Here is a 25,337-nt window from a genome sequence, read left to right on the forward strand (position 1 = left end):
ATGAGATCATGACCTGAGCCACAGTTGGACACTTAACCAACTGAGCCACCCAGGCACCCCTACTCAGAGATTTTTAAGGTTAAGTTTATCTCTTTTACTTTCTCTCTTTTCTTTATTTTTCTCTCCCTCCTTCCCTCTCTCCTCCCTATCTTCCTCTCACTCTCTCAGTGTTTGCTCTAGGGATTCAATATACATTCCTAACATTTCCTTAAACTTAATTATCTTTTTTTTTTTAATTTTTTTTTTTTCAACGTTTATTTATTTTTGGGACAGAGAGAGACAGAGCATGAATGGGGGAGGGGCAGAGAGAGAGGGAGACACAGAATCGGAAACAGGCTCCAGGCTCTGAGCCATCAGCCCAGAGCCTGACATGGGGCTCGAACTCACGGACCGCGAGATCGTGACCTGGCTGAAGTCGGACGCTTAACCGACTGCGCCACCCAGGCGCCCCTAAACTTAACTATCTTAATTTAACATTAGCTTATTATTATATCTTAAATTAATATCCTATTGTTTCATATTTAATGTAAGACCCTTAAAATAGTAGGATTCCCTTCCCCCAGGCCTTTGTGCTGTTATCTATTTTACTTACATATATTTTATATAGTTTATACTAAAAATGTTTATTTTTTAAGAGAGAGACAGCATGAGTGGAAGAGGGTCAGAGAGAGGGAGGCACAGAATCCGACACAGGCTCCAGGCTCTGAGCAGTCAGCACAGCTCAGATGGCCATTTTCTCCCAGTATCTCTTCACATGGTCTTTTCTTTTCAACGTTTATTTATTTTTGGGACAGAGAGAGACAGAGCATGAACGGGGGAGGGGCAGAGAGAGAGGGAGACACAGAATCGGAAACAGGCTCCAGACTCTGAGCCATCAGCCCAGAGCCTGACGCGGGGCTCGAACTCACGGACCGTGAGATCGTGACCTGGCTGAAGTCGGACGCTTAACCGACTGCGCCACCCAGGCGCCCCGACATGGTCTTTTCTGAGTGTGTGTCTGTGTCCAGATTTCCTCTTTCTATAAGGATTGGGGCCCATGCTAATGACCTCATTTTAATTTAATTACCTCTGTAAAGACTTTAACATAATGTCACATGTGGAGGTGTATAGGGTTAGGACTTCAACATATGATTCTGGAGGGTCACACCCCCATAGCAAACTGCTTGATGTTTTTCACAGACTTTGGGAAATTCTAGACTGTTACCTGCTCAAGTATTGTTTCTATTCTGTTCTCTCTCCTCTCCTTCTGGAGCTCTATTAACATGTATATTAGATCTCATCACTGAGCTTTTTTATGTTCCTTTCTGTATTTTCCATCCTTTTTCTCTTTAGTGCTTCCTTTTAGATATTTTCTATTAACCAGTCTTCTAATTCATTAATTCTCTTCTGTTGAATCTTATCTGTTGTTAAACCCACCTATTAGTTTTATTTAGTTGACTTGTTCAGTTCTAGAATCACCATTTGATTTTTTTTTCCTCCCATCATCACCCCCCCCCCATTTCTTTTTAGAGAGAATTTGATTTTCTGGTAAAATTCTGGTGATCTTTTTTCTTCATCTTTATCTTTCAGTTTTTCATTCTGTTTAAAATTTTGAAACATTCTCATACTTGTAAACATCTTAAGTACATTATGAAGACATTTTTTTTTCGAGAATCATTTGAAACTAAGTTGGTGACGTCCCATCACCCCCAAATATTTTCATTTGTGTTTTCCTGCCAGACAATTATATTCTTCTTTATAAATGTAAAGTATAGCCATTTAATCAGGAAATTAATTGATACATTGACATACCATTATTATATAATACTTAAACCCTATTCAGATGACCGGTTTTTATGGCAAAAGATCCTGTCCAGAATAATATTGCATTTATTGCATTTTTATTTTCCTTTGATCTAAAACAATTCCTCTCTCTTTTCCTTGGTTTTCATGTTCTAAATATGTTTGAAGATTATAAGTCAAGATATTTTGTACAGTGTACCCCAGTTGAGATTGATTGACTGATTTTTAACTTACATCCAAGTTAATTAGCATAGAGTGCAATAATGATTTCAGGAGTAGAATCCAGTGATTCATCCCCTATATGTAACACCCAGTCCTTATCCCAACAAGTGTCTTCCTCAATGCCCCTTAACCATTTAGCCCATCCCCCTACCCACAACCCCTCCAGCAACCCTCAGTTTGTTCTCTGTATTTAAGAGTCTTATGTTTTGTCCCCCTCCTTGTTTTTATATTATTTTTGCTTCCCTTCCCTTATGTTCATCTGTTTTGAATCTTAAATTCCACATATGAGTGAAGTCATATGATATTTGTCTTTCTCTAATTTCACTTAAAATGGAACCTACAGTTCCATCCACGTAGTTGCACATGGCAAGATTTCATTCTTTTTGATTGCTGAGTAATACTCCATTGTGTGTATATATATATATATATATATATATATATATATATATATATATATACCACATCTTCTTTATCCATTCATCCATTGATAGACATTTGGGCTCTTTCCACACTTGGGCTGTTGTCAGTAGTGCTGCTATAAACATTGGGGTGCATGTGCCCCTTCAAAATAGGACACCTGTATCCTTTGGATAAATACCCAGTAGTGCAATTGCTGGGTCGTAGAGTAATTCTATTTTTACCTTTTTGAGGAACCTCCATACTGTTTTCCAGAGTGGCTGCACCAGTTTGCATTCCCACCAGCAGTGCAAAAGAGATCCTCTTTCTCTGCATCCTCGCCAACATCTGTTGTTGCCTGAGTTGTTCATGTTAGTCATTCTGACACGTGTTAGGTGATATCTCATTGTCATTTTAATGTGTATTTCCCTGATAATGAGTGATGTTGAACATATTTTCATATGTCTGTTAGCCAAATGGATGTCTTCTTTGGAGAAGTGTCTATTCAGTGTCTTTTGCCGATTTTCTTCACTGGATTATTTGTTCTTTGGGTGTTGAGTTTGATTAAGTTCTATATAGATTTTGGATACTAACCCTTTATCTGATATGTCATTTGCAAATATCTTCTCCCATTCCATCAGTTGCCTTTTAGTCTCACTGATTGTTTTCGCTGTGCAGATGCTTTTATTTTGATGAGGTCCCAATAGTTCATTTTTCCCCGTTGGGATTTATGTGATTTTTTTGTGTGTGATCAGATTTATGTTACTCATCTTTAATAGGAATATCACATAATTGATTGTATTCTTCTCATCACACAAGTTTGATGTCTTGCACTACCTGTTATATTTCTTTTGATATCTTGTTAATGTAGTGTCTTCCAGACTTGTCCATTGAAAAGTTTTCACTTGGTAATTGCTATGGATCGAATTGTGTACTCCAAAAAGATGTTGAAGCCCTAATTCCTAGTATACATGAATGTGACCTTACTTAGAAGTAGGGTGTTTAGGGGCGTCTGAGTAGCTCAGTCGGTTGAGCATCCGACTTTGGCTCAGGTCATGATCTCACCTTCTGTGAGTTCGAGCCCCACGTCGGGCTCTGTGCTGACAGCTCAGAGCCTGGAGCCTGCTTCAGATTCTGTGTCTCCTTCTCTTTCTGCCCCTCCCCTGCTTGCACTCTGTCTTCCTCTCTCTCAAAAATAAATAAACATTGAAAAAAATTTTAAAAAAGAAAGAAAGAAATAGGGTCTTTGCAGATATAACCAAATTAAGTTGAGGTCATTAGGGTGGGCCTTAATGCAATATAACTTGCGTCCTTATAAGAAGGAAATTTGGATACAGACAACACACAGAGAACATCATATGACAACCAAAACAGATAACTGTAGTGATGCAGCTGCAAGCCAAGGAGCATCAAGGGTGGATGGCTACCACCAGAAGCAAGGAAAAGGTAAGGAAGGATTCTGGCCAGTCTTGAAGGAAGGATAGCCCTGCTGACAGCTTGATTTTGGACTTCTACCTACCAGAATTAGGAGACAATAAATTTCTGTTGTTTTAAGCCATCTAATTTGTGGTACTTTATTACCACAACCCTGGGAAAGTAATAATTAGTGTTTTATGGGGAGGTATTTTGAAACTATATAATAAATATCTTATTCATCATTAAACCTTCAATTTATTCATGTATTTAGTCATTATGGACTTTTAGACTCTTATTTATTCAATGTTTTAATTCATTACTACCAATAATTATTGTGATGTTCAAATTGAACCAGATTTGGCCAGTGGGAGCCCCTTTCAGGCTGCTTTCTGTGTTCTTTTACATGTCCCTATCATTTTTTTGAGCATTTCATTACTTTTGGAATGAGGTGTTCCACCCTATCTTGCATTTTCTGCCAGGCCCTGGAATCAGTCATTTACCAAGGAGCCTGCATTCCTTTTCATGAAAAACTATTTAGAAACCAAGATCTGAGTACTAGGTGTACTCACTGATGTTGGGATATCACAACTTCCAGACCATTTCCTACAGAGGTGGGAAATCAATGTTTGTATGTAATTTCTGTATCTGCCTATATATATTGGAAACCATGAGTTCACATTTTTCTCTCCAATCCCAATCCAACACCACAGGATTCATTCTAGTGTTCTCCCTTTCCTCATTTGTAATTGCTTTTTCTTTCTTTCTGTTTTTTTTTTTTTTCATGTTTATTTATTTTTGAGAGACAGAGTGGGAGCATGGGAGGGGGAGAGAGAGGGGCAGACACAAAATCTGAAACAGGCTCCAGGCTCTGAGCTGTCAGCACAGACCCAAACACGGGGCTCATGCTCACAAGCCATGAGATCATGACCTGAGCTGAAGTCGGATGCTTAATTGACTGAGCCACCGAGGTGCCCCTATAATTGTTTTTTCTAACAATATAAAACCTTATCCCCCTTATTTTCAACACAATCACTCACTTGATCCATCCCTGTGTGTAGCCAGACTTCCAGCACATCTATCCCTCCTCATCTACCTTTTTGAGCCCAAAGCCCAAAGCTTTCTCTGTGTCTTGGCTAGGCGTCAGCATCCCAAGCAGTGCCTTCTTGCCATGCACACGTACTCCTCTCCCATTTTGCCTCCATTATCTTACTTTAGGCTACCCAGTCTCTCTCTTTAGCTACAGCTAACAGATTTTGGACTAAAGTGTTCAAGATGGGATTTATCTCTATTTTCTCAAACATGTGAAACAACTATTTGGTTTTGGTCAGATAATTCCAATATTGGCTTCACCTGTTATGAGTCTGTTTCTAGTGTCTTTTTTTCTTTTAGGTCATTTAGTCCTATGTCTTGGCATGCTGGCTAATTTTGTGTTGAGTGCTAACATTGTATGTGAAAGTATTTATAGTCTCTAGATGACTTTTCTTTCTCCGGAGAGGATAAACCCTGTCCTTCACTAGGTGGGTATTGTGAGAACTGATTGTATTAATCCAGTCTGAAACTGAACTGACTTGGGCTGAATTGCAGTTTGAGCACAACTTTGTCATCTTCTGGTTCTTCCCAGCTTCTAGGACATAGAGTTTCCCCACTGAGAGGCTGACGTTATCACTAGGGCCCCTTCTCTGTTGCAGGATTTGAACTCTAATCCTTGTCTCCTCACCACCATGAGATTGTGTTAAACTACTCTTTTCAAAGTTTTCTGTTTGGCTTCTTAATTCCCTCTTCTTCAGAATTTAGCAAATATCTTAATGGGGAAAAAACAGCATATTGTTGAGCCATTTCTGTCCCTTCTCTTTCACCAGAATCTTGGCCTTTCAAGTCTCTTAATTTTTAGGTGTACAAATCAACAAGACTGTTAAAAGTTCTGCTTTTTTTCTTCATATTTAATAGTGGCCCTCTGCCTTGTCCTTTCGCCTGAGTTCTCAAATTCTTGCCTGGTTCGCCAAAATCAGCGGAACCCTGAGAGAAAAGGCAGCTGCAGAACGCCAGCTTGACTTTTCTCACAGATTCATGCGATGGGGTTTGTACTTAAGGTTTGGTGTTCTCAGCACTCTCCAGCACACTGAAATGTGTGTGTGCGCATGCATGTGTCTGTCTGGCTGTCCTAGTTGTTCTTGGTGGGAGCGCTGCTCCATTGCAGGCTACTCAGGTATATCCAGAAGCAAAAGCTCAACTCTAGCACACTCTTTTCTGTTCCATTTCTTTTTTTTTTTTTTTAAAGGGGCGCCTGGGTGGCTCAGTTGATCAGGTGCCCGACTGCGGCTCGAATCATGATCTCATAGTTTGTGAGTTCAAGCCCTGCACTGCATCAGGTTCTGTGTTAACAGCTCAGAGCCTGGAGCCTGCTTCGGATTCTGTGTCTCCCTCTCCCTCTGCTCCTCCCCCTTCGCACTCTGTCTCTCTCTCAAAAATAAATCAACGTTAAAAAATTTTTTTTAGATAATGCTCCTTGGGGCACCTGGGTGGCTCAGCTAAACGTCGGACTCTTGATCTCGGTTCAGGTCATGATCTCATGGTTTGTGAGGCCCGTCTGCACCTTGGGCTCCACACTGGGTGTGGAGCCTGCTTAGGATTCTCTCCCTCTTCCTCTGCCCCTCCCTTGCTTGCACACAGGCACATGCACATGGTTGCGTTCTCTGTCTCTCTCTCTCAAAGAAATAATGTTTCTTGTTCAATCTACCAAAGTGATCTCACAATCTAATGGTCCAAGAGTCTTAACAAAAGAAAAAGACAGACATTTTTAGGGTATTGGTATTAAGATAATTAGAGCAATAGAATTTAAGCCAGGTGATAAAGGTTAACATCAACAATGGCACATCATATTGATTATATGTACCCTTGATATGACACGGTGATAATAGTGCTTTACCTCTGTGGTCTTCCTCCCAAAAACCTATAATCCCAGTCTAATCAGAAGGAAAACATCAGGCAAATCTTATTTGAGGGACAGTCTACAAAATACCTGACCAATACTCCTCAAAACCGTCAAGGTCATCAAAAACAAGGAAAATCTAACAAACTTACAGAAAAGCCTAAGAAGACATGACTACTAAATGTACTGTAGTATCCTGCATAGATCTTGGAACAGGAAAAGGATATTAGATAAACACTGAGGAGGGGCGCCTGGGTGGCTCATTCAGTTAAGCATCCAGCTTCAGCTCGGGTCATGATCTCACGATTCGTGAGTTCAAGCCCCATCCTGGGCTCTCATCCTGCTGACAGCTCCTGGCCTAGAGCCTGCTTCAGAGTCTGTCTCTCCCCTCTCTCTGCTCTTCCCCTGTCCCCCCACTCATGCTCTGTCTCTCTCTCAAAAATAAATAAACATTAAAAAAATCATTTAAAAATTGAGGATATCTACATGAAGTATATGGACTTAAGTTAATAATAATTACCAAAATCAGTTCATTAATTGTGACAAATGTATCATACTAATATTAGAGGTTAGTAAAAGGGAAAATTGGGAACTCTCTGTATAATCTTTATAGTAATTTTTTTATACCTAAAACTTTTAAAATCAAAAGTTTAGGGGCACCTGGGTGGCTCATTCGGTTAAGTATCTGACTCTTGACTTTGTCTGAGGTCATAATCTCATGGTTCATGATTTTCGAGCCCCACATTGGGCTCTGCGCTGACAGCATGGAGCCTGCTTGGTATTCTCTCTCTTTCTCTCCCCCTTTCATGCTTACTCTCTATCTCTCTCTCAAAATAAATAAAAATAAACTTAAAAATAATAATAAAATCAAAAGTTTCCTTTTTTCTTTAAATTTTTTAATGTTTATTTATTTTTGTAAGGCAGCTATGCTCACCACTATACCACCAACGCCTTTTAATGTTTATTTTTGAAGGACAGACAGCATGGGGCGGGGGGGAAGGGCAGAGAGAGGGGGAGACACAGAATTCGAGACAGGCTCCAGGCTCCAGGCTCTGAGCTGTCAGCACAGAGCCTGACATGGGGCTCGAACTCACAAACTGTGAGATCATGACCTGAACCAAAGTCAGACACATTACCAAGTAAGCCACCCAGGCACCCCCCCAAAAGTTTATTTCTTAAAAAAGTCCACACTGTTTGACCTCCCAGGCTGTAGTACTTTATGGATTTGATTTTTGTCTATCTTCTTAGTCATTTCTGTGTCTCCAGTACCTAGAAGATTGGCCAGCACATTTAAACTCTCAATAAATATTGGTTTGGTAAAATGGATAGAAAAGAGCAAGGGAAGATTAAGTACAGATAGCCTCAAAGTTTCTAGCTTGGGCAACTATATGGATGATAATATTCATTTAAGGAAAAAAGCAGAGACTGGAAACTACTCCATGATTGACAGATTTGTTTTTTATTTTGTTTTTCAATGTTTGTTTATTTTTGAGAGAGTGTATTCGCATGAGTAGGGGAAAGGTTAAGAGAAGGGGGTACAGAAGATCCCAAGCAGGCTCTGTGCTGACAGCAGAGAGCCCGATGTGGGGCTCAAACTCCCGAACCGTGAGATCATGACCTGAGAAGCCAAACACTTAACTGACTGAACAACCCAGGTGCCCTGGGTTTTTTTTTGTTTGTTTTGTACCAGTGCTATAGTTAATAATAATGAGGAAATCTGGTCAAAGTCAAAATAGTAATATCTTAGTCCTTTTCTCAGAGGAGTAACTCTTCTTTTTTTCTTTTAGGCATACAAAACCTTTGCTAATCGAGTGAACAATTTAAAGAAGAAGCTGGATCAATTGAAGTCAACCCTTCCTGATCCTGAAGAATCACCAGTCCCTTCCCCAAGCATGGATGCTCCTTCTCCAACTGGTTCCGAGTCTCCTTTTCAGGGAATGGGAGGTGAGGAATCCCAGTCACCAGCCATGGAGAGTGAGAAGTCTGCCACACCTGAGCCTGTGACAGATAATCGTGATGTGGAAGACATGGAACTCTCAGATGTGGAAGATGATGGGTCAAAAATCATTGGTATGTCCTTTATGTGATTAAAGGGCACCTTGTTCCTTACGTATTTTCTTTTCCCACCAACGAATCTATCACAAGCTGGTATTAAGATCAACAAGATTAGGGGCGCCTGGGTGGCTCAGTCGGTTGAGCGGCCAACTTCGGCTCAGGTCATGATCTTGTGGTTCGTGAGTTCTAGCCCTGCATCAGGCTCTGTGCTGACAGCTCAGAGCCTGGAGTCTGCTTTGGATTCTGTGTCTCTCTCTCTCTGCCCCTCCCCCACTGGCTCGCGCACATCTCTCTCTCTCTCTCTCTCTCAAAAATAAATAAACATTAGGGGCCTCTGGGTGGCTCAGTCGGTTAATCATCAGACTTCAGCTCAGGTCATGATCTCGAGCCCTGCTTCGGGCTCTGTGCTGACAGCTCAGAACCTGGAGCCTGCTTCTGATTCTTTGTCTCCCTCTCTGTCTCTGCCCCTCCTCCTTTCATGCTCTGTCTCTCAATAATAAACATTAAAAAAATTTTTTTAAATAAATAAACATTAAAAAAAAAAAAAAGAGCAGCAAGATTAGATTAGAACAGCAGGGTATTATTATCCCGGTTTAGGATTTGGTATGCCACATGAGCTACGGAATCATTGCTCAAGATCTGTTCTGTTCAATATGGTAGCCACTAGCTACTTACTTGTGGCTGTTGAGCATTTGAAATGTGGCTTGTCCAACTTGAGATGTACTCTAATTTAAAGGTACTTACTGGGGAAGGGGGCACCTGGGTGGCTCAGTCAGTTAAGCATCCAACTCTTGGTTTCAACTCAGGTCATGATCTCATGGTTTATGGGTTCAAGCCCTGCATCGGGCTCTCTGCTGTCAGTGTGGAGCCCACTTTGGATTCTCTTCCACCATAGCTCTCTGCCCTTCCCTGCCCACCCCACTCAAAAATAAATATTTTTTTTTAAAAAGATACACACTGGATTCTGAAAACTTAGTACCCAAAATGAAAATATCTCAATAATTTTTATATTTATGTTTTTAAATTTTTTTTTTAATGTTTATTTATTTTTGAAACAGAGAGCATGAATGGGGGAGGGTCAGAGAGAGAGGGAGACACAGAATCCGAAGCAGGCTACAAGCTCTGAGCTGTCAGCACAGAGCCCAACGCAGGGCTCAAACTCACGGACCGTGAGATCATGGCCTGAGCCGAAGTCGGACGCTTAACGGACTGAGCCACCCAGGCACCCCAATAATTTTTATATTTATAACAGAATGAAAATATTTGAGAGATGCTTAGGTAAAATATATAATTAAAGTTAATTTTACTTGTTTCTCCCTTTTTTTAAGTCTATTGAGAGAGAAAGAATGAATTCCAAGCAGGCTCAGAGCCTATCCCGATGGAGGGCTTGAACTCAGCTGAAAACTGTGAGAACATGACCCGAGCTGAAATCTAAGAGTTGGACGCTTAACCAACTGAGCCACCCCAACACCCCTCTACTTTTTTTTCTAATGTGGCCATTAGAAAAGCTAACTTACATGTGTGGCTTGAATTACATTTCTGTTGAACAGCACTGTTCTAGAAGGAGGGGCACTTATACTCTTGACCTTCCAAGATTCCAAAGCCATGCCCCTGGCTGGCTCAGTCAGTAGGCGTGTCTGTTGATCTTGGAGTGGTGAGTTCGAGCTCCACACCGAGTTAGGAGATTACTTTAAAAAAAAAAAAAAAAAAAAGTCTCCCAGTCTTTCCAGTACCTAGCTGGCTCAGTCAGAAGAGCATGTGACTCTTGATCTTGGGGTCTGGAGTTCCAGCCCCATGTTGGGTGTAGAGATTACATACATTCTAACTAACATATATACACATGCACACAAACAAAATTAACCTGGATTGGTGCATTGTTTCTCTGACATCCCAAGCTTTATAATCATTCTTGTTAGGCAGTTGGAGTTTTGTTGGATTTAATGCATAAGTTTCTATGTCTTAGAAAGCTCTCAGGTTAATGGAAAAGAAAAGACAGGGTAATTTATGACTATAAATATTGTAACTAAAAGAACACATGTGTGCCAAATAACATGATCCCAGAAATGTACAAATTTAATACACAAATACTAAGAAAATGCAAATAAATCTTTAAAAAGATAAAAAATGAATTTGGGAAATTTATTTTAAGCAGGTGTTGAAGGAGAGAAGCAACATAAAGAGTATGGCTTATGTAAAAATGATGAAGTGAGTGAATGATTTTTCTCTAAAGCATTGTGCTTTATACCCCCAAATCCAGATATATTAGGACACATTTCATACTGGAAGTCAAGTCTGGAAAGCAGTAATGCAGTCTCACCTCTTTTCTTTAAACAGTAGAGGACAGGAAGGAAAAACCTGCGGAGAAGTCCGCTGCTTCCACTTCTGTACCCACAAAGCCAACAGAAAGTATCTCCAAGGCCTCTTCGTGTACCCCAGTGCCTGTGACCATGACAGCAACGCCCCCTCTTCCAAAGCCTGTGAATACTTCTCTTCTGTCCCCTTCTCCAGCACTGGCTTTGCCAAACCTGGCTAATGTGGATCTGGCAAAGATCAGTTCCATCCTTAGTAGCCTGACATCAGTCATGAAAAATACTGGTAAGTAAGCCCCATAAAGAGGATAAAAGGCTTATTTTCATCTTTCTAATTGAACGATCATCAGTCTGGGTTTTTTGTTGCTTTTTTTCCTTAAATTAACAGTGATTTTTTTAAGTCGAAAAACGAATACATGGTCATTATAGAAAAATAAAATAAGGGAATAAAATAAATAACCTGCAACCCTACTACCCTAAAAGACGCTAGTTGTGTCTAACTTTACCAGTGTGTGTGTGTGTGTCTGTGAATGTTTTGGTAGATTAAATATTTGTAATAATTTTTCTTTCAATAATTGAAGCATATTGTATATGAACTTATCTAAGCCTTTATTACTAGACATCTGATATTTTTGTAATTTTTCACTGTTTTAAAGAATACTATAATGAACCACCTTGATGCTAAAATCTATGCACAACCCTTCCTAAATGGTTGATGAGTATATAGGGCTTTTTCTTTCCTTAATGGAAATGTTAATGAAAATACACACAAGTAGAGCACCTTTGTGTACACATCATTCATCTTCAACAGTAGAAACACATGGCCACTCTGGTTTCTGCTGTGCCTTACCCAATCTTGATAATTTTGAAGAAAATCCCAATTACTTAATTTCTTTATAAAAACTTAAATTTATATTTCTCATATAAAGACCAAAAAAACCCATACAGTTTGTGTTTTTTTAATATAATTTATTGTCAAGTTGGCTAACATACAGTTTGTACAGTGTGCTCTTGGTTTTGGGGGTAGATTCCCATGATTCATCGCTTACATACAACACCCAGTGCTCATCCCAACAAGTGCCCTCCTCGATGCCCATCACCCATTTTCCCCTCTCCCCCCCAGGCAACATACAGGTTTTTAATCTTTTAATGTTATACTAAAATGATCACCAAAAATGTACTATTTTATGTACCAAGCACATGAAAGTTCCCTTTGTTTCTCAGCCTCTCCAGCACTATTTTGTTTTATTTTAATCTTTGTCAAATTCAGTCTTAAAAGTCATTTGTTTTGGGGTGCCTGACTGGCTCAGTCAGTAGAGCATGCAGTTCCTTTTAAGTAATCTCTACATCCAATGTGGGACTCAAACCCACAACCCTGAGATCGAGTCGCACACTCCACCAACTGAATCAAGCCTGGTACCTCAAGCATGCATCTCTTGATCTCAGGGTCATGCGTTGAAGCCCTACATTGAGTATAGAGATTACTTAAAAAAAAAAAAAAGTAACTTGTTTTAATTTACATTTTTTTGATTAACAATGTGATAGAAACTTTTTCATTTTTATTTTTCTTTGTGAAATATCTACCTATTCATATTTTTGTCATTCAAAAATTATTCTTTTTTTTATTATATACCCTTTTTTTTTTCTGAATTAAAAACTAACACAGTGTTTTAAAATATAAAGATGTAGGAGCACCCGGCTGGCTCAGTTGGTGGAGCATGGGACTCTTGATCTCAAGGTCATGTGTTCAAGCCCCATGTTGGGCATGGAACTTGCTTAAAAAAATAAATAAAATATAAAGATGTAAAGGAAGTTGCTTATATGATCTCATTTTAAAGGCCTTTTCAAAAGCAAATAATTTATTAATCACATAGAATTATGCAGTGGGTTGAGTTACACAATTGGAATGGCTCTGATCATAATGAGCCAGCAATATTTACTGAGCACCTGCAAGATTCTGTGGTGTTGATGCCATTTGGTAGAAAGAAAAGAAGTAGGTTCCCTAAGTCTCTTTTGGCTCTCAAAACTAAAAAATACATCTGAAAGTACTTGTTTACTTTAGGGGTGTTCAAAGTAGACAGGAGCAGATTTTAATCTAATTTTCATATTTTTTCCTTTGTACAAGCCATGATATGCCCTATTTGTGGATCTGTCACAGAAGCATTCCTGTTAAACATACCAAACTGGTTTGAGTGAGTGGAAAGTTATTGTGAATTTAATGGTCATTTTGAACCGCATTTTCTTGAGTTAATCTTTCTGCCACCAGGGGTCAGTCCTGCATCAAGACCTTCTCCAGGAACTCCTACAAGTCCCAGCAACCTCAGCACTGGCCTGAAAACACCTGCACCTGCCCCGACAACATCTCACAATCCTCTGGCAAATATCCTCTCAAAGGTGGAGATCACCCCAGAAAGCATTCTGTCTGCTCTTTCCAAAACCCAGACACAGTCAGCCCCTGCACTGCAAGGTAAACTGACCTGTGCCACAGGGACTTGAATTGTGATTGTTTGTCTCTGGCTTAATCCTGGGTTCCAGTTCTGAAGCATCCAAAGCCATGAAATGTATAATACAGTTAGTTCATTGTCTTATTTATATTTCTTATCTACAAGCTGGCATTTATAGAATTAGAAACTGTCAAAGCTGAAAGAGACAAAATACCATCTGGTCTAATCCCCTCCTTTTTAGGTGAGGAGAATAAGGCTCAGTGAGGTGATGTGACCTGCTTAAGGTTACAAATTTATCTACTCAGTGATGAGTTGAGACTAAAAGCCAGATTGCTTGACTGGATTCTAGTATTCTTTTACCTACACCATGAGCCCTCTAGGGGCTACATTTATTCCAGCTCTGAGGACCGGTTAGTATATGTTGAGGCTTATATTTTTAATGTTAACCAAAGCTAAAGACAGTAAGAAAGGTCAATCTACCGTCAAAAATCTTATGAGAAATGATTTTCTTTTTTATGTCCTAATTTAGAGGCCTTTATTTGTAGGTATAGCACATCTCTGTACCTGTAATCTCTACCTTATTTGAACCTAGTATACCTTGTTAATTATCTGTTTTGTGTCTAAAACTGCTTTAATATTTTTTCATAAAACATACCTGCTCTCTGTTCTCAAAACCTCCAGATACAAGCACAATTGTTATTTAGCACCTCAGTATAAGTATGCAGTGAATTATAAATATCAGAGCAATATCTTCAATACAGTGATTTAACTCTGTATCAAAGTTCTCAACCAGGAGCCTCCAGGGGACATTAATAATACTTACAGCTTTTCCTTTCAGTAGATTATGACACCAGCGTCATGTGGACTTTCTCATCAGGCAAAATTTGAACAGAACTAGGTGTTCTGACAGCATGTGTTTTTGGGGACCCCAGAAGACAATCTTTGTGGAGTAACTGGGTGGTTCATCACCTTTCATTTCCTTGTGGAAAATAGAATGCTTGACTTTTAAGAAACTTTATCCAGCAACTTAAATAGATGCATTTTTAAAAGCCTATAGAGATTCTAAGGGATCTCTTAGAACTTTGCTCTGATTGTGTCACCCACAGCCATTATTGACAGATTTTTAACACAAAAAAATGACTTCAATGGGCAAAAAGTCGAATAGAGTATGGCCCGTTAAGATTGAAGAAAGGTGCTGTGCCTGGGTGGCTCAGGCAGTTAAGTGTCTGATTCTTGAATTCATCCCAGGTCATGACCTCACGAGTCTGGCTCTGCACTGACAACGTGCTCTCTCTCGCTCTCCCTCTCTCACTCTCTCTTAAATAAATAAACTTTTTAAAAAAATCAAAGAACAATATTAATATTTAGTGGTAAGGGACTATATCACCTATTATCAGAAATCTGAGTAGTGTCTATCTTAACAAGATGATCTTTTGAAGAAATCCCACAGTATCTGAAAGATATGCTGAAATATCTTAAAAATCATGACGTCATATGTCATGTTCTAGTGCTTGAGGACTTCTGATTTTGGTATGAACAATGGCTGCTAAGAATTAAATCAAACTGTTAGGAGGGGGAAGTTATATAGCCAGAGAACTTTTCGGAAATGAAACATGTTTTTTGTTTGTTTGTTTCAGCAGGATAATTGAAATAATATTTCAGTTATTCAGATATTAGTGAATATTGGATAACATGCACCATTAAATATATAACGTTATGGCAGTTAAAAATGTTCCAAGGATAGGGACACCTGGGTAGCTCAGTCAGTTAAGGGTCCGACTTTGGTGTAGGTCATGATCTCACGGTTCATGAGTTTGAGCCCTGCATCGGGCTCTGTGCTGACAGCTCAGAGCCTGGAGTTGTTTCAGATTCTGTGTCACCCTCTCTCTGCCCCTCTCCTGCTCACACTCTGTTTCTGTCTCTCAAAAACAAATAAAACATTAAAAAAAATTTTTTTTTAATGTTCCAAGGATGGAGTAATCTCAGAATTCTTCAGAGCTTAAGTCTGTTGGTAAATATGGATTAAAATTGAAATCTTGAAGAATCATTAAGTAAAGTACCATATAAAGTACTGGTGTCTTTCATCACACCATTATGAAGGAACAGTTTTAGTGTATGACGAAAAGCTACAAATCCGGGTGAAGTATGCCCAAAAGGTTTTCATTTATGACCAGAAATTGGGTAAATTTGCCAACACATGATTGAATTTATAGGACCTCCTTTTATCTCTTTGTCAAGTATTTTTCTAAAAAATTTTCTACAGGAGGAGCAGTTTGCTTTGGTGGACTTCAGCCTTTACCCCAAAGAATTCTTTCTCAGAGCTTCTGAGGTTTTGTCTATCAGTGAGTAGGGTTGAATCTCATCAGTGTCAACTTGGGTAGATGAATAATTCTTAAATTTTCCAAGCTATAAGATGATCTAGCTTTGTAAGTCTTTGGGGTGTGTTTGCATGTTTACTATTGCTACATTTTACAACCAAAAATGATAGCTAAACCATTGTTTCCCCAAAGTCTAGCAAGAGATGCTTGAAAAAAGTGTCCTGTTCAAACAAATTTCAGCAATGTGCATACGTGATCTCTCTCTTGAGAATAAATAACAGTGTTCGTTAACTTACTAGAAACAATTGCAGAGGCTAGAAAGGAATATCTATTTGCATTTACAGAAACAATTCCACAGATCAAATGTTAAGAAATACTGGCTTAAAGTGTTATTTTAAGGATAATTTGCCTCCTTTCTCTTCCTGCTTTGTCTTGTTTAAACTATGAATGATTCTGACACTAAAATCTTCCCTTTCCTGTTGCCTTTTATTGTGCTGTGTTAGACTTGTTTGATGACTGTACTAGAAACATTTCAGTAATTTGCTCTCTTTATATTGAGAAATAGGTCCAGTATTTTCTATGACATTTAGCCATTGCTTGTTTGGTCTGGATTCTCTTTGGCCTCATATTTTAATGTCTATCTGGTTCCCGCTGGAATGAATGAGAATATCCGATTAGCCTACATTGTTTTAATTGTAGGGCAGGCAGTTGTTCTTTTTAACTCCTTTAATCTCTGTTTCTACAGGCCTGTCATCTTTACTTCAGAGTGTTACTGGGAACCCAGTCCCAGCCAGCGAAGCTGCATCCCAGAGCACTTCAGCTTCCCCTGCAAACACCACAGTCTCTAGCATCAAAGGAAGAAATCTGTCCTCCAGTACCCAATCCTTTATTCCTAAAAGCTTCAACTATTCTCCTAATTCATCAACTTCTGAAGTCTCTTCGACATCAGCTAGCAAGGCCTCAATTGGGCAAAGCCCAGGGCTCCCAAGCACTACTTTTAAGCTACCATCCAACTCTATGGGGTTTACAGGAACCCACAGTACTAGCCCTGCTGCCCCACCTACTGAAGTTGCCATGTGCCAATCTTCAGAGATCTCCAAGCCAAAGCTGGAGTCTGAGTCCACCTCTCCAAGCCTGGAAATGAAGATCCACAACTTCTTAAAAGGTAATCCTGGTTTCAGTGGCTTAAACTTAAACATCCCAATCCTGAGCAGCTTGGGGTCCAGTGCCCCAGCAGAAAGCCACCCCTCAGACTTCCAGCGTGGCCCTACTAGCACGTCAATTGACAACATTGACGGAACCCCTGTGCGGGACGAACGGAGTGGGACACCCACCCAGGATGAGATGATGGACAAGCCCACATCCAGCAGTGTAGACACCATGTCCCTGCTTTCTAAGATCATTAGCCCTGGTTCCTCAACACCCAGCAGTACAAGATCACCACCCCCTGGGAGAGAGGAAAGCTACCCCCGGGAACTCTCCAATTCTGTATCTACATATCGACCTTTTGGCCTGGGCAGTGAATCACCCTATAAACAGCCTTCGGATGGAATGGAGAGGCCATCTTCCCTGATGGACTCTTCACAGGAGAAGTTCTATCCAGATACTTCTTTCCAGGAAGATGAGGATTACCGAGATTTTGAATACTCAGGGCCTCCACCCTCTGCCATGATGAACCTAGAGAAGAAGCCGGCCAAGTCTATCCTGAAGTCAAGCAAGCTCTCTGATACCACCGAATACCAGCCAATCCTCTCCAGTTATAGCCACAGGGCCCAAGAATTCGGGGTAAAGTCTGCCTTCCCTCCATCTGTAAGGGCTCTCCTGGACTCTAGTGAGAATTGTGACCATCTCTCCTCTTCCCCCGGGCTATTTGGTGCCTTCAGCATAAGAGGGAGTGAACCGGGGTCTGACCGGTCACCGTCACCGAGTAAGAATGATTCATTTTTCACCCCTGACTCCAACCACAGTAGCTTGTCTCAGTCTACCACTGGGCATCTCGGTTTGCCGCAGAAGCAGTACCCAGAGCCTCCTCACCCAGTCCCACATCGTTCCCTTTTCTCTCCGCAGAATACCCTTGCCGCTCCCACGGGCCACCCACCCACACCAGGCGTGGAGAAAGTCCTGGCCCCCACCATTTCCACCACGTCGACGATTGAGTTTAAGAATATGCTTAAAAATGCCTCGCGAAAGCCCTCGGATGATAAGCATTTTGGCCAGGCCCCCAGCAAGGGCACTTCAAGTGATGGTGTCGGCCTGTCAAACCTCGCCCAGCCCAGCTTGACAGCCACCGATCAGCAGCAGCAAGAAGAGCACTACCGCATAGAAACCCGAGTCTCCTCCTCCTGCTTAGACTTGCCTGACAGCACCGAAGAGAAGGGGGCCCCTATAGAAACCTTGGGTTATCATAACGCATCCAATAGGAGGATGTCAGGGGAGCCGATACAGACCGTAGAGTCCGTCCGAGTTCCTGGGAAGGGAAATAGAGGACACGGGCGCGAGGCTTCAAGGGTGGGTTGGTTTGATCTGAGCACCTCAGGCAGCTCCTTTGACAATGGCCCCACAAGTGCCTCTGAGTTGGCATCCCTTGGGGGTGGGGGCAGCGGAGGCCTCACTGGCTTTAAAGCAGCACCATACAAGGAACGGGCATCCCAATTTCAGGAAAGTGTCGGCAGCTTCCGTTCCAACAGTTTCAACTCAACATTTGAGCATCATCTCCCCCCATCCCCCTTGGAACATGGGACACACTTCCAGAGAGAGCCAGTGGGGCCGTCATCTGCCCCACCTGCTCCTCCTAAGGATCATGGGGGTATCTTCTCTCGAGATGCACCCACTCATCTACCCACAGTGGATCTTTCGAACCCCTTCACAAAGGAGGCGGCCCTGGCCCATGCTGCCCCACCCCCTCCTCCTGGAGAGCACAGCGGAGTTCCTTTCCCCACCCCACCCCCTCCTCCACCCCCTGGGGAACATAGCAGCAGTGGTGGGAGTGGTGTTCCCTTTTCTACTCCACCTCCTCCTCCACCCCCTGTTGACCACTCTGGGGTTGTACCCTTCCCAGCTCCACCACTGGCAGAGCACGGAGTGGCGGGAGCTGTGGCAGTATTTCCCAAGGACCATAGTTCCCTTCTTCAAGGGACCCTGGCTGAGCATTTTGGGGTGCTCCCAGGACCCAGGGACCATGGGGGCCCCACCCAACGGGACCTCAACGGCCCTGGCCTTAGCCGTGTACGAGAGAGCCTCAGCCTACCCTCCCATTCTCTGGAGCACCTGGGCCCAGCCCATGGAGGAGGAGGTGGGGGAGGCAGCAACAACAGCAGTGGCCCCCACTTGGGTCCCTCACACAGAGACGCCATCAACCGGAGTGGTATGATTTTGCGGAATCCCCGGCCAGACTTTCGGCCTAGGGAACCTTTTCTCAGCAGAGACCCATTCCACAGTCTAAAGAGACCCAGGCCACCTTTTGCTAGGGGCCCTCCGTTCTTTGCACCAAAACGCCCATTCTTCCCTCCCAGGTACTGATGGAAACCAAGGGAAAAGCATTTTGAACAGTCTAGAGAGCATTGGAAGTAGGAGTTTGATTTATTATTGTTTTTATTTGATTTCCTTCCTTTGATCTTTTTTTTTTTAAATGACAAAGGGCCTCCCTTCGAGATTAAAAAGTCAAACATGCTTGCATTTCACTATTCCATCCAGTCTGCTCTCCCACTGCACTTAACCCAAGCTACTTGTATTTTACAGAGGCTGGGGGGCAAAGAAACACAACCAGAGCCACTTCATTTGGCTGGGGGTTTGAGGGGGTGGGGAGGAAAACAACTCTTACCCATTTACTGAAGAGTATTACATTTGAAATAAAACTTCCATCAGTACAGAGAATAACGTGCAATGTTGGGATGTTCTTTGGGCTTGGCTTATCAAGTAGTCAATGGAAGGATCCCTTTCCCCTTCTCTCTCCCATTGAGTAACTACTGTGACCAGCTTGGCTCCCTTTCCTGTATGCTCTGTGCCCTGCTGACGAGCCGAGAGATGTTGCAAGGGGAAATAGGTGGGAGACGGTGGACCTTTGAAGTTTTGTTTTGTTTTGTTTTGTTTTTTAAAGACCTATTGAAGTTGGGTTCTTTATCTTTCTCCTAAAATCTTACCAAAAGAAATGAACCTCTTCTTCTAAAGGACTATTTGGAACTTTGAGGAGATACAGGTGTCATTCTATCCTAGTAAAAATTATTACTCTTCATCCTTGGAATGAAAGAGAGGGGGCTAAATATAATCTCCAGGTTAAAATAAGGTGTGCCTCCAATGTTAGAGTTAGAGACAGGAACCAGTAATGGTGCCGTGTGACCTGCCCATCGCTCATAAATGAGAACGGGAGACTTCTATAGCTTGGCACGTCCTGCAACCAAGCTCATGCTTCCTGCTTTTCTTTCTTGATTGACTTTTTCTCTCTCAGTTTGCACGTCTGCTTTGGCCAGAAAGAAAAGTCACTACAGTTGACAATTGCTAATAAAGGCGCAACTGAAATATTATCTTTGAATTTTTTAATGTAAGAGATTTTTTACCATGATGCCTCCCAAATGTTAAGTGATGCTTGATGGTTTTCAGCAAAGGTGGAGTAGTAGGGAAAGGGAACTATGGACCTGCATCTTTCTTTCCTCTTCGCCCTAGTCCTGCATTTACCCCTGTTCTTGGTATTTCAAAGGAGGAGGTTGGATAGCATCTTTCTATACATTCTACCTCTTCAGAAGTGTTTTAGTGACAAGTGGGTATACATATCTTTACAGAGGAGGACCTGAGAAATCCAAATTTCCCCCATTCTACAGCTAGCAGCCTGTCACATTTCAAGGCTCAAGCCTTATCCCCACCTTCTGCTTCCCCTAGGAAATAAAGAATGTTTCTGCCCTTAGTCATTTTACACAAGAATGGTTTGCTTTCCTTCTCCCCAAACTGAAAGGCTTCTTTATATTTCCACAACTAGTACTGGGAAAAAAGACAATCAGTACGCTTTGAGTGTTTATAACTTTATATCAAGGAACACTGAAAAGCAAATACTGCTTTACTATTATTTTATATTATTTAGTGTCTTACCCCAAGGTATACACACTGGTAATATCCAGCTAGATGAGTAAAACAATATGTGTTCTTTTTTTAGGGAATCCTAGCAAGTTTCATATTTTCTTCTATGTGAGTATAGAACTGTAGGAAGTATAGGGATTGCTTTGGATTCCTCTAGTAAAATATTAAAGATGGGGGAGAGTGGACAACATAGTGACAGAAGATGACTCTTTGTGTCAGCATAAACTTGCTTTTCAGATCAAGAGCAGCTTAAACCAGGTGTGCGTCATAGTTTGGGAGTTTTTGTGTAATTTATTCCATGTTATTTATTTGGGCTCGCCATGTGCTCTGTGGCTAGGAGGCCACGAGTCCTTCATCTTCCTGATGCATTTCTGGTCTTAAGCCAACTGTTGTGTCTTTGACCCTCTCGAGACTCTCCGCCCTATAGCTCTCCCCCACAAAAATGCATGATGCCATGACCTTGTGTGTGGGGTGGGGTGTATAGTGTAGCAAAGCAAAGAAATGATATAGTTATGTTGAGTCCTGAGACATTTGTTTAGGGAAAAGTGTAAGCAAGAGTAAGGGGAGGGGTGGGGGGAGGGGGGGAGAGAGTTCTAATTGACTCAAAACTGAAATGGATTTTTTTTGTTTTGCAGAAATTAAGTGGGATGTTTTTCATTCTAGAATAAAAGAATGTGAATTCTTTCTGCTGCTCTTGTTTAAGCTAAAAGTAACGTTTACTTGAAAAGGCTCTCTGACCATTTGATTTTATCAGAAAATGTGGAGATGTCAGGAAAGTGGCTTCCTAAATGTTGGGGTAGGGTGATTGTCCTCAAAAGCATGATGACTAATACATGAAAGGAAGACCTTGTACAGTTTAAAAGATGGACTTTTAAGGGTTGGGCTCTTTTGTGGGGTGTTTTGTTTTTTAAGCTACGAAATCCTCATTGAGTTTGTTTCAGGATGGACGGGAGGATTTGTATGTGACTGTCGGGTGTTAACTTTAAGGAAGTCTGTCTACAGCAGTAAATGAAGACGACAGTGTATATATGTGATATAGTGAAAAAAGACAATTCTGGTATTCATAACATGAAACAAAGGGGTTTTATTCTTTCTGTGTCTGTGATTTAAAACTCCACGCCCATGCTCTGACTTTTGTATTTCAACCTGAGTTTAAAAATATAATAAACAAGATTTTTTTAAAGAAAGCATAACATAGTGTGTCTTGGCAAGGACATGATTTATATGAAATCAGAATATGCGAAGTTGTTACTAAGGTCCTTGGTGCTCACTGTAAAATCACAGACAGAGAATTGGTGGGGGGGTCGTGAATATGCTGGTACTGCTTAAAACGCAGTGATAGTATCAGAAATCAAGTCCTTAAGTATTGAGAGTTTACTCTCCAGTCAGCTTAGATGACAGCCCCCTCCCTATTTCTCTCTGCCCTCCCAAAAGGTGAGCATAAATGGATTTTGGTTTGATGCCAGGGAGGGTAAAATGATAAGAGAGTAGGACTTTTATCCTTTTTGATCCCAGGAATACAACGTTTGTGATATATATGGTACAGCTAACCTATCTGGATAATGTGAATATGCTAAACTTCCTAATTGCAGAATATTCACTATCAGTCCTGAAGTTATCGGGTCATGCAGAATTAAGCTTCAGCTGTTAATTGTTTTGAAGCCGCTGTAAAATAACTGCTTTCTCCCCCTTTTTTTCCTCCCCCCCCCCTTTTTGAATGGGTGGGGGTGCCTGTTAAGATTAAAATTAGATATGTTGAATGATATTCTCACGTGTTCAGTGTGGAAAACAAAACAAGTACATGCTTTAGAGGCAACAACAATGAAATCCTTTTGAAATGTGTATTAATATCATTTAATAAAACAACTAGTTCTGAAGGTTTGACATTTTTCTTTGAGATTTCGGGCTTTGACCAAGGTCTCCTGGCTTCCGTGGTGAGCACAACTAGGAGAGAAAACTTCTTCAGGAGCTGAAACTGCTGCTTTGTGGAGCAGACCTATGGTTGGAAAATCTAAATTTTCTCCAGCAAAGACCCTACATGACTGTCCAGGGCTGAAGGTGAAACCAGCTACAGGATGCAGAAAGAAGGCCTGGATGTATCTCTGAAGATCTGATTGTATTGGCTTTTGGTATAAGTGCGATGGGGGTCAAGGGGACGGGGTGTGTGCCTGCACATTTGAGGTGCACAGATACCACAGACCACCCGTCTTGTCCCTTCCTTGTGACCACTTGCACTTGCCTGTCTTCCAGCCATTCTTTTTTTTTTTTAATCTCTTTGTCCCCAATATTATGTTTTTGTTTTCCAGTTTAATAAAGTATGGTTTCCTTTGTTGTGTGGTTGACTTTCCCCCTCTCACACTGATCTTAATCCAAGTGTTCCCTTTGACTTCCAGTGCTCGGTGTCACTGAAGGCAATCTGAGCCTCTGTGATCTTCATGGCCGTGTGGGTTTTCTGTTTGATCCTCTGTGTAATTCAGTTTTGGAAAGGGGATGATGGGTGGGGTAAAATCAAGATGTTAAGGGAGTGGTTGGTAATGAAGTGGGATATACTGTATGGATAACTATTTGTGTATGTCTTCAAAAAGTTGTACAGTTGTGAGTGAAGAAGCATTTTTGAAGCAAGCCTAGAGTTGGGGTGGTGGTGGTAGGGATCCTTCTGGTTCATTCTTTTCCCACATCTACCCTTCTTGCTGTGAATGGCAGTCTGTCATACATAAGCCACACTTAACCCTCTCTTGCCCTATCCCTTTTTCATACCCCAGTGAAGCTTAATAAAAGGAATGTTGGCTTTAAGGGGTGAAGAGACAGTCACCACATCTGGACCCCACCTAGGTCACTGGCGGGGTAAAAGGTTCTAAATAGCAACCTTCATTACGTGAAGTTCCACACGTCACTGGACACTTCAGAAATAGCAGCCTAAGAATACACCCAGTAGGTAGGGCATACAGTTGTCTTGGCTGCTTCTGGAATCTGGCTCACCCTTTTCCTTATCCCCTCTTGGCACTTTGACTTGCCCAATTGGTTTCTTTCTCCACCCCCAAGGAATCAACAGCTTTTAGACTTCCACATTTGCCTTTCTGGGCATGTTGAAAATGCACAACTTCAAACCCCTGAATTGTTTTATTTAAGGCACTCTGTAGAAGAGGGATGCGTTACCCACTCATGTATGTAGGCAGTAACACAAACATCATCCAAATGGGTTTTGGGGTATTGGGGCGTTTCTCATACTTGTTTATGAGTAACTATGGACATGTCCAGTCAGCTGCTGTTCACAATTGCTGAGTAATAACTCACTGAGACTGCATAGACAAAGCTACAAGAGGTTCACGCAAGTGAGATAGCTCTTAAGTAAACATCCTCTTCTCCCTTCTTCCCCCCACCCTCATAGAAGTAAGGAGAAGCGCGTGCTTTGAAGGAAAGGAGCAAGTGCAGTGTAAAACTGCCAAATTGCTTCTAACTGCTGGGGAAGAGCGCATTTGATGCTTAGTTAAGTCTGAGGAAAAGGGCATAACGCTGAGGTCTACTTAGGAATTGCTACTGTAATTACCTAATGGCACCATCATTTTTTTTTCTTCTGCCCTTACCCTTTGTTCTCACTGTAGCAAGAGTCAAAAGTTGAAAATACAGACATGGGTGGAGGGGCTAGTGAGCAGTGCCAAAAGAAAAAAAAAAAACAACAACAAATACAGGCTGCAGGGTTTTGTTTGACTCAAAAGTGTGCTGGCTAAACCCATCTGCCCTGGATCTGTTGGATTCATAGCAACTTTACTTCCTCATCCCCATTATGTCTCCTTTATTCTTGCCACATAATTTGTGGGAAAGAGAAGATAAGAGAACTTGAAACTTTGTACATTTTCCTTGTGGTATTTCAGTTGGAATGGATAGAGAGGATGGCCCCATCCAGTTCCCTGTTTCTTCCTCCCCATGGCTAGAAATCCTTTCCACTTGTATGAAACAACACATAAGATCCCGTGTCTGCTTAACAGCCAACCATCGCCGAGGGCAGTAGAGATCAGTAAAGGATTAATTTGAGATCTTGATTATTGGGCAGTGGGCTTGGTTGTACATTGCCTTCTAGAGCTGTACCTAGGACCTTCTTTGAGAGTACTTTGCTCTTGACCTTTGTTTTTTACTTCCAACATCAACCTAAGCTGACACATCCCTGCGCCGTTTCCTGTGTTTGGGAGACTGCTACGTTTTTTCCCTTGGCCTTACCTCAGATCTCAGGGTCACTTAAAGGGGAAGGGGGCTTGGAGATGGCTCTGTCTTTGTTTCTCTTTTACAGACTCAAGAGTTGTCTTGGGGAAGGGAAATCAGAGATTCTAGGTGAGCTGAAGGCCTTTTTTTCCCGAAAACAACTCATCCCCAGGCCCTGGTAGGAAGTTTCCCTCTTTTTATT

The 25,337-nt window shown here is 41.5% G+C and overlaps 1 protein-coding gene across 9 annotated transcripts in view; it reads left to right on the top strand.

Moving 5' to 3' along the window:
- RPRD2 (regulation of nuclear pre-mRNA domain containing 2) overlaps positions 1-25,337 on the top strand; it is a 104,386-nt gene that overhangs the window by 77,131 nt on the left and 1,918 nt on the right. For 2 of the 9 annotated variants that reach the window (XM_043576150.1, XM_043576151.1), the window contains 5 exons: positions 8,533-8,815; positions 11,135-11,395; positions 13,376-13,576; positions 16,617-17,798; positions 17,939-22,815. In XM_043576150.1, the coding sequence (XP_043432085.1) occupies positions 8,533-8,815; positions 11,135-11,395; positions 13,376-13,576; positions 16,617-17,798; positions 17,939-18,027 (2,016 nt within the window). In that variant the 3' untranslated portion in view covers positions 18,028-22,815. Of the gene's footprint in view, positions 1-8,532; positions 8,816-11,134; positions 11,396-13,375; positions 13,577-16,616; positions 22,816-25,337 lie in introns of those variants that run through there. The other 7 variants (XM_043576152.1, XM_043576153.1, XM_043576144.1 and 4 more) reach the window with 4 other exon arrangements.

Source organism: Prionailurus bengalensis, chromosome C1, assembly GCF_016509475.1.
Source record: "Prionailurus bengalensis isolate Pbe53 chromosome C1, Fcat_Pben_1.1_paternal_pri, whole genome shotgun sequence".
In the NCBI taxonomy this organism is placed as follows: domain Eukaryota; kingdom Metazoa; phylum Chordata; class Mammalia; order Carnivora; family Felidae; genus Prionailurus; species Prionailurus bengalensis.